The sequence below is a fragment of the Anomaloglossus baeobatrachus genome, chromosome 8 (assembly GCF_048569485.1).
Source record: "Anomaloglossus baeobatrachus isolate aAnoBae1 chromosome 8, aAnoBae1.hap1, whole genome shotgun sequence".
Classification (NCBI taxonomy): Eukaryota; Metazoa; Chordata; class Amphibia; order Anura; family Aromobatidae; genus Anomaloglossus; species Anomaloglossus baeobatrachus.
This window is the reverse complement of record NC_134360.1, coordinates 40,902,945-40,920,901: the sequence shown is the minus strand read 5'-3', so window position 1 is coordinate 40,920,901 and position 17,957 is coordinate 40,902,945. Positions and strand designations below refer to the sequence as shown.

At 36.4% G+C, this 17,957-nt stretch overlaps 1 protein-coding gene across 4 annotated transcripts in view; it reads right to left on the bottom strand.

Moving 5' to 3' along the window:
* Positions 1–1,759: 1,759 nt before the first annotated feature.
* The window catches only part of GATA2 (GATA binding protein 2), a 30,059-nt gene continuing 13,861 nt past the window's right edge, over positions 1,760–17,957 (bottom strand). For 3 of the 4 annotated variants that reach the window (XM_075321506.1, XM_075321507.1, XM_075321505.1), the window contains exons 3-6: positions 16,568–17,122; positions 14,474–14,652; positions 7,635–7,760; positions 1,760–4,472 (exon numbers count right to left, since the gene is read on the bottom strand). In XM_075321506.1, the coding sequence (XP_075177621.1) occupies positions 4,173–4,472; positions 7,635–7,760; positions 14,474–14,652; positions 16,568–17,122 (1,160 nt within the window). In that variant the 3' untranslated portion in view covers positions 1,760–4,172. The remainder of the gene's footprint in view (positions 4,473–7,634; positions 7,761–14,473; positions 14,653–16,567; positions 17,123–17,957) is intronic. The other variant, XM_075321508.1, reaches the window with a different exon arrangement.

Here is a 17,957-nt window from a genome sequence, read left to right as displayed (position 1 = left end):
TACTCCAGGTGAGGCATTTATATGGTATTCTTAATGTGTGATTTCGCTATAAGGCTGTGTGTCCATTATGAGCTTTTAGTGAGTTTTTGAGTCAAAAACGCAACATCTTTCAGTTCCAGAAAATTGGATGGGATTTATAGAAATCTCCTGTCCGCTGTTCTTTTTTACTCAATGTAAACTGACCTGGGGTGCGTTTCAAATTCGCCACATGTAAAGTTTTATGTGCAATTTCAATTTTTGTCATAGACTTGCATTAGATGCGGAAAATCCGCCGGTAAAAAAATAGATGTGTGTTTCTGTATCAAACACATATGTAAACCGTACATAAGTTTAACAATGCCAAATACCAGAAAATTAAAAAAAAAATAAAACATGACATATTAACAAGAATCAAAAATCGCTGTGTCAAAAAATTCAATAAAAACCCATCTGAAAAAAAAAGCCGCTAGTAACCACATTTAAATAATGGATGCAGAAAATCTGCAAAATCGAAACGTCACCAGAAAAAAACTCATTGTGAGAACGTAGCCTATGACTTAAAAATAATAGAAAAACTACATATAAAAAATTAAAAAAATCGTAAACACTTGAATCATAACAAAATAAAATGTGTGAAGGAAGTCTACCAATTTAAAATAATAATATTTATTCACTTATATATTATATTGCTTATTCTAAAAAAAATGTAATTCTAATTATTATTCTAATTATTTATTATAACATTTATTCACTTAACACCATTAATTCCATAGCGCTAAGTGAATAAATATTATAATAAATAAATAGAATAATAATTAGAATAAATAATAATATATAAGTGAATAAATAATATATTATCATTTCTTATAGTAATAAAAATTATCTATTTCTAATACTTAAAAATAAAGATTTCCAAATAAAAGGCAATAGAATGATCTCTGCTAAGTTTATGAATAAATCACTCTTCATTTTATAATATATTTATTTTACTATTATTATTAGATTTAATCAAAAATTATTCCTTGAAGTTATCAATAATATGAATAAATAACTCTTGATTTTATAATATTTTTACCTATTTTAATCAGATTTTATCACAAATGATTTCTTGAATTTGTTCATCAATACTATGAATAAATAATGATTTTATAATATATTTTTTTTACCTATTTTAATCAGATTTTATCACAAGTGATTCCTTGAATTTATCAATAATATGAATAAATAACTCTTTGATTTTATAATTATAATAATTTTTTAACTATTCTCAGATTTTATCACAAATGATTCTTGAATGTATCAATAATATGAATAAATAACTCTTGATTCTATAATATTTTTTTTTATAATCAGATTTTATCACAAATGATTTCTTGAATTTGTTTATCAATAATATGAATAAATAACTATTGATTTTATAATATTTTTTTACTTGTTATAATCAGATTTTGCCACAAATGATTCCTTGAATTTGTTTCTCAATACTATGAATAAATAACTATTTTTAAGTATTATTATCAGGTTTAATCACCATGATTCTTTGAATTTGCTTATCAATAATATGAATAAATAACTATTGATTTTATAATATTTTTTTTAACTATTATTATCATGTTTAACCACAATGATTCTTTGACTTTGTTTATCAATAATATGAATAAATAATTCTTGATTTTATAATATTTTTTTTTACCAATTTTAATCAGATTTTGTCACAAATGATTCCAGGAATTTGTTTATCAATAAAATGTGTAAATAAATAAATAAAGAAAATCCAACATTCCACAAAAGTTTGTTTTTTATTCATAATATTCACCTTCATTGAATAGGAGGATAGCATACACTTTTTACAGACAATATTATAAACATGGTGTACAGAATCAACAATAACTTAAGGTCACTAAACGAAACAAAGTAAAAAAAAAAAAAAAAATACTGTATCATTTTAATGAGCCTACCGATACAAAATAATTTATTCCGGGCCCCCAGACTGAACTGCAGGCTGGCAAGATATTGCACTTTATATTTCTTGTATATCAGTAATGTATCCCTCCCCAACCAACTAAAAAAAAAAGGTACAAAATAATGTACAGCTTGTACCATGAGCATTAACCCTTATGCGGCCAGGCGATCAGGACAATAGCTGGAGTGTTTCCTGGCAGCTAGGAGTTTAAAGAAATATTAAAGGACCTAAGGGTGCAATCCCAAACCCCCCTCTTTTTTTTTCCTTTTTTTTCCCCCCCATCAACCGTCTTTATTAATGTGTGCATCTACGCCCGTCCTGATGACATCTATTCTTAAGCCTTAAGTTAGCCCTAAATTAATTTTTTTTTTTCTTCCCCAAAAAATATCTGTGTAAATGTCAAAATCAGGAGCATTAATTTATTTCAAAATACGTTTCCTTTTACATCGATGGTTCAATTTCTGCATTTTATCCTCCACCCAGATTAAATAATTAATATATACATAATAATGTGATATTAAATCGTTAACATTTAGATGATATTTTAGAAGGGGCAAGCATATGTTACATTTTTTTCACATTATTATTAATATTGTTTTTAAAACAAAATGATCAAACTTTCTGCTAAAATTATGCAGAAATTTTTATTTTATTTTTCATTTATTTATTTTTTTTATTTTTTTAAATCAGAGGTGAAGTTTTGAGGGTCGCACATTGGAAAAAAAAACAGACATTCGGAAGTAATTATAATTTAAAAAAATAAAATGTCAGGAATATAGATCTAAATGTCCTGAAATTACTATTTTAATTTTTTTATTTTTTTTTTTTTTTAAATCAGAGGTGGCATGAACTAATAATTTAGGGTCGCACATAGCAAAAAGAACATTCGGAAGTAATTATAATTTAAAAAAATAAAATGTCAGGAATATAGATCTAAATGTCCTGAAATTACTATATTAATTTTTTTATTTTTTTATTTTTTTTAAATCAGAGGTGGCGTGAACTAATAATTTAGGGTCGCACATAGCAAAAAAGAACATTCGGAAGTAATTATAATTTTAAAAAATAAAATGTCAGGAATATAGATCTAAATGTCCTGAAATGACATTTTTGTAAAAAAAAAAATACATTTTTTACTTTTTTTTAAACCAGAGGTGGCATGAACTAATAATTTAGGGTCGCACATAGAAAAAAAGAACATTCGGAAGTAATTATAATTTAAAAAAAAATATAATGTCAGGAATATAGATCTAAATGTCCTGAAATGACATTTTTGTAAAAAAAAAAATACATTTTTTATTTTTTATTTTTTTTAAACCAGAGGTGGCATGAACTAATAATTTAGGGTCGCACATAGAAAAAAAGAACATTCGGAAGTAATTATAATTTTAAAAAAATAAAAAATGTCAGGAATATTTCTCTGTTACATTGAAAACATATCTGAATTTCAAGAAAATCTGGCACGTGCAAATAAGGAATGTCGGGGAGCGAAGCCAATGAGCCTTAACATTTAAGAAAAAAAAAAGGGGAAAAACTTGGACCAGGTGAAATCACTTTACAGAGAACCACATAAAACAATTTTCAATGTTTGTTTGCCTTCATGGTTGTTTAGTCCGAAACCTCTTCAGGGTTAAGTTCAGGTCAAAGATGTTATGGCGGGTCTTGTCCAAGCAGGAAAAAAAAAAGAAATGATGACTCCGAGGACGAGGGCAAAGACGGATTGAGAAAGAAAAAAAAAATTCCAGGAGCGAAAAAATAAATATTTTTTTTTAATTTTTTTTTTTTTTTTTTTTTTTTTTTTTTAAATTAAGCCGTAGATTTTAATTTTGTTTTCTTTATATAAAGATTTTCCATTTGTAACAAGTCTGCAGTATAAATCCAGCATCATCAACTACCACCGGGTCTTTTCCACCCACAAGAGACGTTAATGTATTTACAATATTCACAGTAATTTAAAAACAAAACAAGAAAGTAACAAGATAAAATCTCACTCTGTCCACCTTATTACCTTCACTGCCGGTGGGTCAGCGAGTGGAAAACAGATTATTCCTATTTCCAGTCCAAGGGGAGGAAAGTGCTTATCTGGTCCCACCAAAGAGTCCTGTATAAGTCCAATGTGAATGCCTTGGAGGAGGTGCGGGCCGGCTCTACATTGTCTTCTTGGAGGTCTCCAGGCGCCAACCTAGGCATTGCCCACGTGCTCTTACACAGTCTCTAAAAGGATTTATATTTATCCCATTGCTGTTACCATGCTGGATGGGTGTGGATGCCCGAAGGACAAACTAGAGGAAGGGTGGATTGGTGTCGGTGTCTGCAAAATGTGGCCAGAGTGGCTGAAAGGACCCAAGTGCCCCATTGGAGCCATGTGGCTGGCCAGGGCAGCCGCGCTGAAAGGGGAGGACTTCTCCTGCATACACTTGGAAAGTTCCTCAAAACACTCCGAGCCTTTCTTGTTTTTCTTGGACTTGTTGGACATTTTCCTATTCCTGGTCTGAATTCCTTCCTTTTTCATGGTCAGGGGCCTATTCACCTGTAAGAAAATACGAGAACATCAGACGCGGCCCTAATTTAAACCATGTACAATATCTCTGCACTCTTGTAGAAAAGATGGACAAGAACTTCAGACTCGGCCATAATTTAAACCATTTACATTCTTGCGGAAAAGATGCGGCACTGGCGGAAACAGAAAATGAGCCCCTGTGCAACCCAAAAACTCATTATAATGCACAATTCCATCTGCTTTGGGGTACAAATGGGCCCCCCAACCTCTTGGGACCTCTGTGCAAGAATATTATATGGGCCCTTTGGAGCCCCAAAACTCATTACAATCCACAATTCCATCTGCTTTTGGGGTAGAAATGGGCCCCTGTGCAAGAACAATATATGGGCGCACTGGTGGACACAAACAGAAGAGGGTCTCTGTGCAAGAACAATGTAGGGGCCCTTTGCAGCCTAAAAACTCATCATAATGCACATTTCCATCTAATTTTTGGTAGAAATGCCCCTCCTTACCTCTTGGGACCCTGTGCAAGAACAATATATGGGCCCTCCAGCCCAAAAACGCATTATAATCCACAATTAATCTACTTTGGGGATAGAAATGGGCCCCCTAAAATTTTGGGGCCCCTGTGCAAGAGCAATATATGGGCCCTTTGCAGCCCAAAAACTCATCATAATGCACAATTCCATCTGCTTTGGGGTACAAATGGGCCCCCCAACCTCTTGGGACCTCTGTGCATGAATATTATATGGGCCCTTTGCAGCCCAAAAACTCATTATAATCCACAATTAATCTACTTTGGGGATAGAAATGGGCCCCCTAAAATTTTGGGGCCCCCGTGCAAGAACAATATATGAGCCATTTGCAGCCAAAAAACTCATTCTAATGTACAATTCCATCTACTTTGGGGGTAGAAATGGCCCCCTAAACTCCTGGGCCCCTATGCAACAACAATATATGGGCCTTTTGCCGGCCGAAGACTCATTATAATGCACAATTCCATCTGCTTGGACCCCAACCACTTGGGGCCCCTGTGCAAAACCAATATATGAGCCCTTTACAGTCCAAAAACCCATCATAATTCACAATTCCATCCACTTTGGAGTAGAAATTGACCCACCCCCAACCACCTTGGATCCATATGTAAGAACAATAAATGGGCCCTTTACAGCCCAAAACTAATTATAATGTATAATTCCATCTACTTTGAGGGTAGAAATGGCCCCCTAAACTCTTGGGTCCCTGTGCAAGGACAATATATGGACCCTTTGCCGGCCAAAAACTCACTATAGTGCACAATTCTATCTGCTTTTGGGGTAGAAATGGACCCCTTACTTCTTGGGCCCCTGTGCAGGAGCAATATATGGGCATTTTGCAGCCCAAAAACTTATCATAATGCACAATTCCATCTGCTTTGGGGTAGAAATTGCCCCCCCCAACCACCAGGGACCCATGTGCAAGGATAATATATGGGCCCTTTGCAGCCCAAAAACTCATCATGATGCACAATTCCTCCAGCTTTGGGGTAGAAATGACCCCCTTTACCTCTCAGGCCCCTGTGCAAGGACAATGTATGGACCTTTTGCAGCCCATAAACTCATCGTAATGCACAATTCCATCTACTTTGGGTTTAGAAATGCCCCCCCCCCCTCATCTCTTGGGCCCCTGTGTAGTTGCACAGGCTGCACCCATGAATGTCCGCCACTGGTTAGTGATAGTTCCTTAACCGCGAATAACACATCCCATATCAAGAGGGCCACAGATGGGTTTATTTTTAAAATTACTTTTCTTTTGGCTAATTATTACATTGGAAATTAAAAAAAAAGTATTTATTTAATACTTTCCATCATTGGCTCCTGTATTGGATGGCTGGAGAGTCCCAGTAACACAAGGGGCTCATTGTGTCTCGGTAATGTCACCGGTGCCAATTTCGGTTACTGACAATGATGACTACATCATTATATGTTATTTATTTACTTTGCTCACTTATATAGCACTATTAATTCCACTGTTCCCATTGGGACTCATAATCTAAATTCCCTATCAATTTGGCTTTGGAGTGTGGGAGGAAACCTGTGCAAACACGGGGAGAACATACAAACTCCTTGCAGATGGTGTCCTTGGTGGGATTTGAACCCAGGACCCCAGCGCTGCAAGACTGCAGTGCTAACCACTGAGCCTCCACAAGACTGCAGTGCTAACCACTGAGCCTCCACAAGACTGCAGTGCTAACCACTGAGCCACCACAAGACTAAAGTGCTAACCATTGAGCCACCACAAGACTGCAGTGCTAACGACTGAGCCACCACAAAACTAACCACTGGACCACCACAAGACTGCAGTGCTAACTACTGAGCCACCACAAGACTGCAGTGCTAACCACTGAGCCACCACAAGACTGAAGTGCTAACCACTGAGCAACCCCAAGACTACAGTGCTAACCACTGAGCCACCAGAAGACTGCAGTGCTAACTACTGAGCCACAAGACTGCAGTGCTAACTACTGAGCCACCACAAAACTGCAGTGCTAACCACTGAGCCACCACAAGACTGCAGTGCTAACCACTGAGCCACCACAAGACTGCATTGCTAACCACTGAGCCACCACAAGACTGCAGTGCTAACCACTGAGCCACCACAAGAATGCAGTGCTAACCACTGAGCCACCACAAGACTGCTGTGCTAATCACTGAGCCACCACAAGACTGCTGTGCTAATCACTGAGACACCACAAGACTGCAGTGCTAACCACTGAGACACCACAAGCCTGCAGTGCTAACCACTGAGCAAGTTGATGGATATAAAGTGACTGGCTCTATTGCATAAGGTTTAAATATTGAAAAATATGCACTATTGGGTGTCTTTGGTGCCATTTTGCACCCTACTTACTGATTGGGCATATATGAATCATTCAAGCAGCCGAATAGTTAAACAAGCATCATCCAAATTAATTCAACAAATTGAAAGAGAAGGGATGATTGTGCGGCTATTGTCTCGCCATCTCCCTTTTGGTTTTTCAGGGCCGCAGTAGCCAAGCTGTTGCATTGTTAGGTCACATTGGATGTGGCATTGCTATGCTGGAGCATGAATGGTGCATTACCCCGGGGAGCACCTAACAGAAACCAATCTCATTGAATTCCAAGGAAGCCAAGCTCCGCCATAGCGAGCATCCCACCACCGGGGGCAACTTACATTGTGTAATTTGTAGTACAGTCCGCAGGCGTTACACACTGGGTCTCCATTTGCATTGCGTCGCCATAAGGTTGTGGTTGTTGTTTGACAGTTTGCACAACAGGTCCCTGCTCTCCGAGCCGCTGACTGTTAAAGGATAGATCGATACAAGTCAGTAGGTGCCACAATAACCATGCAACCTTTACAGTCCACAATGATACATTGTTACATTGCCATAGGCCCATAAAGAGGCAACATATTGATTATTTCTGAAAATTAGTTGCAGAAGTAGAAAAATTACTAGACTTGGTAACACTTATGACCGCAGATTTGGTGTCTACACGGCCACTTAAGGCATCGTTCAGACGTCTGGTTCTTGTACGATTTTCACCATTGTGATGGATGAGTGTTTATATAGTTTACATAGCACCATGAATTTAAAGGGGTTGTCCACTACTTTTACATTGATGGCTGACCCGTAGGATAGGTCATCAATGTCTGATCGGTGGGGGTCCAACACTTGGCACTCCCGCTGATCAGCTCTTTCCAGTGCAGGATATGCTTATGCCGCGTCAACTGATAGAGGCCATGGCGGGGTCCTGCACATCCGCCTCCCATTCAAAGCAATAGGAGGCGGATGTGCAGTACCCGGCCGCGACCGGTATCAGGGAACAGAGCAGCTCCAACACCAAGAACAGCTGATCAGCGGAGGTGCCGGGTGTCGGACCCCGGCCAATCAGACATTGGTGACCTATCGTAAGGATTGGTCATCAATGTAAAAGTAGTGGACAACCTCTCTAAGGCTAGTGTCACACATCCGGCGCTGGCGATGCCATTGTATTGTATGCATGGTACTGGAGTGCGCTGAATCCGACCAAAAGCCGGATGTGTGAAACGGCCCTTACAGACATCATCACTGTCCCCATTGGGGCTCACAATTTAAACCCCTATCATTAGGTCTTTGGAGGAGCCAAAGAAAACCCACAGAGAACATACAAACTCATCGTAGATGTTGCCCTTGGTGGGATTTGAACCCAGGACCTCAGCGCTAAAGCGCCAGTGCTAACCACTGAGCCACCATGCTGCCTATCTGTGGCACTTTTTCACCATCAATATGGCATTAGTGATCTCAGGTATCTATAACAAAAAAAAAAAATCTCACCCAATAAACAGTTTGGCCTTACCCTAGGAGACTTACTAAGACGTCCGCGAACGCTGCACTTGTTCTATCCCTGATTTCATTAAAGTCTATGCTGCTATTCACATGTCTGGATTTTTTGAGGACTGTTCGTCTGTAAAAAAAAATCCAACATGTCCGTTTTGGATCGGAGTCACGGATCAAAGTCACCCATAAATATATGGGTCCATGAAAATCACGGTCAACATAGGAATTACTAGGAGAACCTTTATCAGTTATATGATGGGAAAACGGAGCAAACACCGACAAAAATCGGAGAAAAACACGGATGAAAATTAAACCTGAAATTTTTTTCAGCCATATGTAAAATAATACCAACCCTGAATGAGACCTTAAATAATAATAATAATAATAATAATAATAATAATAATAATTATTATTATTAAAAAAAAAATACAGACGGCACACGGATGGCATCCATGTGCTATATAAATTATATTCAGACTTATTGACTGGCAATGGTGAATTTGATCCATTTTTTGGATAAACAAAAGAACACGCTTCCAATTTATTGATTTTTTTCGAATACTCGGTCAGCAAAAACCAATATATCAGAACAACCCCCCCAAGACTGTAATGGTTACATAGAAAAAAATAGTTGAAAAGGAACAGCACAAAAGTCATCCAAGCAATAGCGTATTAAAACAAGTCCATTTATTCAATCTTGATTAAAATAGAAGACATGAAAAAAACACAGCAGTTACAGAGTATGCGGAATAAAACACAAAAGGCATCATTCATTATAATGGTTATATATACCATATATATGGTCTGTCTGCAAAAAAACAAGGATAGAATATGAACCCGAAAAGTAAAATTCGGAATGAGGCCGAAGATGTAGATTACAACCAGTAGTGGATCATTCACAACATAAATATGAACGAATAGCCTAAAATATAATGCTAAATATATAGAATGTCCAGAGGTGAAACACAGATCTGGTCATCATATAGTGCCCAAATGCAAAACAGGGGCACCCCACACACAGAGCCCACTGGACGGACATTCATGTGGTCTGGTCCAACTTCTCCATTGCAACAATATAAAGTCCTTTCAGATCCTCCCTGACTCATTTCAATCTTATACACTGAAGTGATGGAAACTTCTCTCACTTTTATCTCACCAGTAATATTATTGTAAAAATATCAATTATTCCTCAAGTTTGAATTCACTATGAAATGTCAGAACAGCAAAGTTTTATATATATATATATATACATATATATATATATATATATATATATATATATATATAATGTTATATTTTCTTAACTTTTTATTATTACCATTTTGCATTTCTGACATTGTATACTGAATTCAACATTGAGGAATATATATATATATATATATATATATATATATATATACATATATATACACATACATACATACATATATATTATTCCCCAATGTTGAATTTATTATACTGTGTCAGAACTGCAAAGTGGATATATATATATATATATATATATATATATATATATATATATATATATATATATATATATATATATATATACATATATTTATATATATATAGATATATATATTTTATTTTTTATTTTTTTTTACATTTATTTTTCTTACTTTTTATTAATATTTACCGTACTTTATTTTTTGTAGTTCTGACATCTTATAATGAATTCATCGCTGAGGAATTTTAAATATATATATATATATATATAGTTGTAAACATATACATTATTCTTCAATGTTGAATCCATTATGACATGTCAGAACTGCAATAAAAAAAAAAGAAAAAGAACATAAAATAAAGAAATATATATTTTACTTTTAATTTTTTTTCGCAGTCCTAACATTGTATAATTAATTCACCACTGAGGAATAATTTTATATATATATATATATATATATATATATATATATACACACAGCATACATACATATATATATTTGTCAAAATATACATTATTCCTCAATGTTGACTCTATTATAACATGTCAGAGCTGAAAAACAAACAAAAAAAAACCAAAATATATGTTTTGAGGGTTTTTTGCAGTTCTGACATTGTATAATGAACTTAACATTGAGAAAATATGTATATATATATATATATATATATATATATATATATATATACATATATATATATATACATAGATAGATAGATAGATAGATAGATAGATAGATAGATAGATAGATAGATAGATGTAAACATGTACATAATTCCTCACTGTTCTGCAATTATAAAATGTCAGAAAAACAAATAATAATAATAATAATAAAGAAAACAAAATAAACAAGTATATTTTTTTTTCTTGCAGTTCTGAAATTTTATAGTGAAATCAACATTGAGGAATAATATATGTGTATATATATCAAAACTATATATGTATCAGCTTCAATCATCTTGACTGCATTTGTGATTCACCACATTTTATTAATACCCTGAATAATTTGTTTTTCAAGCTTCTTAACAATGCTGCCACCGGGGATTTCACTATTCTTAAGCTTGAAAGTCAATTAGGCAGAGAAGAGCTAATGTTTTAGGTGACTCAAAGGAATTCCCCTTCTCTGAGTAACAGGATGACATAGAGGTCAGAGCACAGGCTTCAGTGGCAGTTTAAGAGTTAATATTTTGTATTTATTTTTTTTATTATTTTTTTTTAGGGGGGGGGTGTTCTACCTCCCTCCCTCCACCCCCTACTCAGTCTTTCCAAGAAAACACATACAAAAAAATCAATTTATTATTATTAACCTCAGAGGCATTATTTGTAAAGTATTGGACATTTCAAAACAGCCAGGACAGCCTCGCCTAGGGTAAACTCTCTAAACTTTTTATTTTATGTCCGGAAACAGAGAGTCGAGGTTTCCTTATCAGCACAATGCAGATATCCGGATAGGAAGCTTCCAGCATGAGCTCACATAGAGCCCTGTACAACAAAGACAAGTTCCCGAACACAAAGTGTAGAGGTGGACTCCATGGAAAAAAAAATGAATAGCTTATAAAATGTAGGGATTGTCTGAGTCCTGGAGAGAAGGAGAGAGGGGGGAATAAAAGTCACTGCTGCTGTAGACTATACAAGACAAGTGACTCCATGCCCTTCACAGAGCACATTACAGCAGGGAGGTTCCCCTGATTTATGGGGCTGATAAGGGGTTTCTGCCATCAGACTACTCAGGCAGAGCATGAAGGGAGCAGGGCATTGTTCTCAGGGTGATGCTGCGCCTGTCCAAACTTGGAATAACAGTTGGGATAAATATTCCATGATTGTGACTGCCTGCAGCCATTAGGACTGGTGGCAGCGGTGCCTGCTTTATACATAAGTTCCCTTCTCATAGGTTGCTTTATTTTGGGGGTTAATCCACCCATTGTTTATTTAGTAAAATAAGTGATCCCCCTTCCTTTTAAATATTCCATGATTGTGACTGCCTGCAGCTGTCAGGACTGGTGGCAGCGGTGCTTGCGTTATACATAAGTTCCCATCTCTGAGGTTGCTTAGTTTTGGGGTGAATCAATCCATTGTTTATTTAGTAAAATAAGTGATCCCCCCCCTTCCTTTTAAATATGCCATCATTGTGACTGCCTGCAGCTGTCAGGACTGGTGACAGCAGTGCATGCATTATACATAAGTTCCCTTCTCATAGGTTGCTTCATTTTGGGGTGAATCAATCCATTATTTATTTAGTAAAAAACAAGTGATTTCCCCTTTTCTTTTAAATATTCCACGATTGTGACTGCCTGCAGCTGTTAGGACTGGTGGCAGCGGTGCTTGTGTTATACATAAGTGCCCTTCTATGAGGTTGCTTTATTTTGGGGTGAATCAATCCATTATTTATTTAGTAAAAAAAAAACCAGTGATTTCCCCTTTCCTTTTAAATATTCCATGATTGTGACTGCCTGCAGCAATTAAGACTGGTGGCAGCGGTGCCTGCGTTATACATAAGTTCCCTTCTATGAGGTTGCTTCATTTGGAGTGAATCAATCTATTGTTTATTTAGTAAAATAAGTGATCCCCCTTCCTTTTAAATATTACAGGATTGTGACTGCCTGCAGCTGTCAGGACTGGTGGCAGCAGTGCTTGCATTATACATAGGTGCCCTTCTATGAGGTTGCTTCATTTGGAGTGAATCAATCTATTGTTTATTTAGTAAAATAAGTGATCCCCCTTCCTATTAAATATTACAGGATTGTGACTGCCTGCAGCTGTCAGGACTGGTGGCAGCGGTGCTTGTGTTATACATAAGTGCCCTTCTATGAGGTTGCTTCTTTTTGGTGTGAATCAATCCATTGATTATTTAGTAAAATAAGTGATCCCCTTTCCTTTTAAAAATTACAGGATTGTGACTGCCTGCAGCTGTCAGGACTGGTGGCAGCGGTGCCAGCGTTATACATAGGTGCCCTTTTCTGAGGTTGCTTCATTTTAGGGGTGAATCCACCTATTGTTTAGTCAAATTTCCACTCCCTTCCTTTAGTACAAATAAGGCCATGTTCACATGTTCAGTATTTATAAAACAAAATCAGGGATAGAACAGAGGAAAAGTATCATAGACCCTGCCCCATATCTGCATTTCCCACCCACTCCTGAATTCAGTTTACAACTACTGATGTAAAATACTGAACAAATATTGAAAGTATACTTTGGCTATGTGCACACAGTGCGTTTTTGTCTTTTTTTTTTTTAGTGCAGATGTCACAAAACTGCATGAAAATTGTTATGCTAGCAAAGTCAATGACAATCCTGAAGTTGCTAAAATGTTGCTATTTTTTACCCTTACAGAGAAATAATGTCAATTCTTACAGGGGGGGGGGTGTTCAGCCCAGTACATGCACGCAAACGTAAGGTATGAAAAAAAAAAATAAAAAAAGGGTCCAAAACACTTTTTTTTCATCCCAGTACATGCAGGCAAAAAAAGTATGACAAAAACCCAAAACAAATAAAAAAAGGGTCCAAAACACACTTTTATTTTCCAGCCAAGACAAGAGATGCAGATTTGGTGCAGAGTCATTTCTGCAACCAAATAGTGTGCGCATAAGGCTTAGGGAAAATTAAAAAAAACAAAACGCTAAATTCAATGGGTGACAAAACGCTGCAAAAATGCTGAAAGAATTGACATGCTACAGATTTATTTCTGCATCAAATCTGCATTAAGAAAATACTCAATGTGTGCATGACACTTAAAGATTCTCATTCACTTTGCTGGCATCGAGATTTGCTTCCAATTTTGTGACAAAGCTGCACTTAAGAAAAATACGCATTAAAAACGCACTGTGAACACACGTTATATAACAAGGCACCAAGAAAAGTGATGTGACAACTCCTGCAGAGCTTTCTGATCATATGCAATCCCGCCCTTCACTCACAATGACGCTGAAAAAAATGGACAAACACACATACATACATATATATATATATATATATATATATATATAAAAGTACTAAAAAATACCATAGCAAATCAAAAATACAAATACAGTGAACAAATGTTTATATAAGTTAGTACACACGTGCTTAATATATTCATAATAACAATATATTAGATTGTAAGCTCTGCAGTCAAGAAAACAGAAATCGCAGCAGTGTGAACTGCAGCCTGTGACTCCTCTCCTAGCATGCTGGGAGTTGTAGTTTAACTTCGGCGGTGACAGATTGGAGACATCATGATGATTATCAGCCTCCCCTCCCCCAGCAGGCACCTACCAGTCTCCTCTTGGGTTTTATGAGTGGTCTATTCTGACCATTCATTTTGTGGTAGAGGCCGCAGGCGTTGCACAGATAGTGGCCGGTGCCGTCCCTCCTCCACAGCGGCGTGGCCGTGGCTCCGCAGTTCACACACTCTCTCCCTTCTAAATGGAAACACGAAGAAACCGGATTTCTTTCTTTAAAAACAAATTCACAATATTTTTGTACCGATCTCCAGACACAAATCATAACATCAGCAATAATAATAATAATTGGATAAGACATAATCACACCTGACTATACAACCCCCATAATGTGCATCCACATAAACACACTAATCTCTGGATATTATCAAAATATCAGTATTGCCATCAATATGTATCAATAATGAAGAATCGACCGTTACAAATAAATGTAACAGACTAATAATATTTATATTCTTATTTGTAAACAACGAGAATTCTATCCGGCAATTATATGTCCAATCACAACATAGGTGGAAAGATATCGCATCCATTTTATCTCATTTATGGAAATTGATACAAAATACAACAATCTAGAAGCGGGTTTTTTTTACAGGACAAAAAAGTAATAAAACAATGGATAAATGTTTCTCATAAATAAGAACAGGAGTGCATGAAGGTTTAGCATTTCCAAATTAATTCTTTTTGTGACATTTGTATTTATTAGTTCAATTACTAACAAATTTCTAAAGAAATCCCCTACTAAAAGGATTATATATATATTATAATATATAAAAAAACGCTGAATCTACACGCAGCTCTATTCATTCTGATGGCAATTTCTACTGTCATCAGCTAGTTATGTCCAATAATATAAATCCCTGCAGACTGTGGGAGGGATTAAGTTCCTATAGGTTAATAACATATCTATCTATCTATCTATCTATCTATCTATCTATCTATATATTTTAGATACATTTTTAATGATTTTAGTACATTATATCCTGTGTGTGTGTGTGTGTGTGTGTGTGTGTGTGTGTGTGTGTGTGTGTGTATGTATATATGTGTATATGTGTATATATGTGTGTGTGTGTGTGTGTGTGTGTGTATACACACACAAAGGATATAATGTACTAAAATCATTACAAATGTATCTAAAAATAATATATGTATAATTTATATAATATGCTACAATCATTAAAAATGTATGTGTGTATATATATATATATATATATATATATATATATATATATACATATATATATATACACACACACACACACAGAGGGTATAATATACTAAAATCATTAAAAATGTATATAAAAATAATATATTACTTTCATATACACTTTTAATGATTTTAGTCCATTATATCTTCTGTGTAATATATATATATATATATATATATATATATATATATATATGTTTATACACACACATACACACAGAGGATATAATGGACTAAAATCATTAAAAATGTATCTAACAATAATGGTTTTATACATATTTCTTTTCTGAGGATAATTTATTTGTAATATTACACAGCATGAATCTGTTAAAAAAATAACAATTTCTATACATTTTTGTTTTGTCTATTTTATTTTTTTTTACAGTAATTCTAGATAAACAAAATATAATTGTATCCACTCTGTGTGTTGGTGAAACAGTTCCTTTGTGCAGTTTGTGCGCAGACATTGGGAAGTCATGTATATTCATGATCTAGATCTGTAGATAGAGGGATAGTAAAGTCATATTTTCTGCATTACCCTAGTCCTGGAGCCAGAGTCGCCCACCTATGAGCTCATGTTTGTAGTGTGGCCAGTTCCCCTGCAGCGTCTGTAGCCCACCTATTGATAGTGATTTATCCCTGCCATGTTTAACAAATGTATCCAGCCTGTGCCCCTGAGCTCTGCACTCCTAAATCAGAGCTTATATACTCTCTGTACATGGGGTGGGCAGTGTATATGGAGATGCAAGAACTGTTTCCTATGGACTGAGGTCAATAAAGGATGGAGCTGCTAATTAACCAATGTTCACTATTTGCTGATGGTGATAATGTGTATATAAGGTGCATAGGTGATAGGTGATGGATCTTCAAGGTGGTGCAGTTGTCAGTAGCTCAGTTCAGGGGAAAGTTCTGGGGTCTCACCTGAACACGATCTGCTCTTGCTCCTCTGTTTTGGGGTGAAGCTTGAGGCTGGGCCCCCCAGTAAGCTGCCAGGATGGAAGAGGCTGCTGCTGTAGTCGTGCGGTGCCGGCACATAGGACGGGTAGGTGGGAATTGGGTGGTGGGTGGACGGCTGGGCTCCCATGTGCCCGAGGCTGCTCCTTAGGGGGCTCCCACCTTCCATCTTCATCCCCTCAGACAGGGACATCTGGTACTTGATACTGTCCTTGTCCTCTGCCCTGGAGGTCGGGGAGGCCGCACTGCCTGGATCCGGGGATACATCCTTGGGAGGGGTCGGGGGAAAACCGAACAGGTGCGGGCTGGAGTGCGAACCGGACGCCGCCCCCGAGGAGCCCCCGCCCGGGTACAGGGAGCCGCCGGGGGCCGCGGGGTGCAGGGGGGTCTTCGCAAAGGGATTCACTGTCCAGGGGTTGTGGTGGTGGGCGGCGGACAGGGCGGACTTGCCACTCTCCAGCCAGGGCAGTGCTGGGCTGTGCAGGATGTGTGGCCGGCACATCTGGCTACTGGTCAGGCGAGCTGGGAGCAGAAGACAGGGATTAGCCACAGGAAAAAGCCACAGGAATCAGGAACAACTGACAGTATAGTATGTACAGACGGCGCCAGAGGCCCAGACTGTGCCCTGTATATATATATATATATATATATATATATATATATATATATATATATATATATATATATATATATATATATTGTATATACACATAGTATATCATATAGAGACCCAGACTGTGCCCAGTATATATATTGTATATACACATAGTATATAATAGAGACCCAGACTGTGCCCAGTATATATATATTGTATATACACATAGTATATAATAGAGACCCAGACTGTGCCCAGTATATATATTGTATATACACATAGTATATAATATAGAGACCCAGACTGTGCCCAGTATATATATTGTATATACACATAGTATATAACATAGAGACCCAGACTGTGCCCAGTATATATATTGTATATACACATAGTATATAACATAGAGACCCAGACTGTGCCCAGTATATATACTGTATATACACATAGTATATATCTCTATATTATAGACCCAGACTGTGCCCAGCATATATATCGTATATACACATAATATATAATATAGAGACCCAGACTGTGCCCAGTATATATATTGTATATACACATAGTATATAATATAGAGACTCAGACAGTGCCCAGTATATATATATATATATATATATACATACATATACACCTACACATCACACAGTATATAGGGGCAACTCCTTACTGTGTAGTATATGCGGACTGCACCAGAGACCCAGACTGTGTCCAGTGCATGTTTATAAATACATAGACACACATATACACATATATATATATATA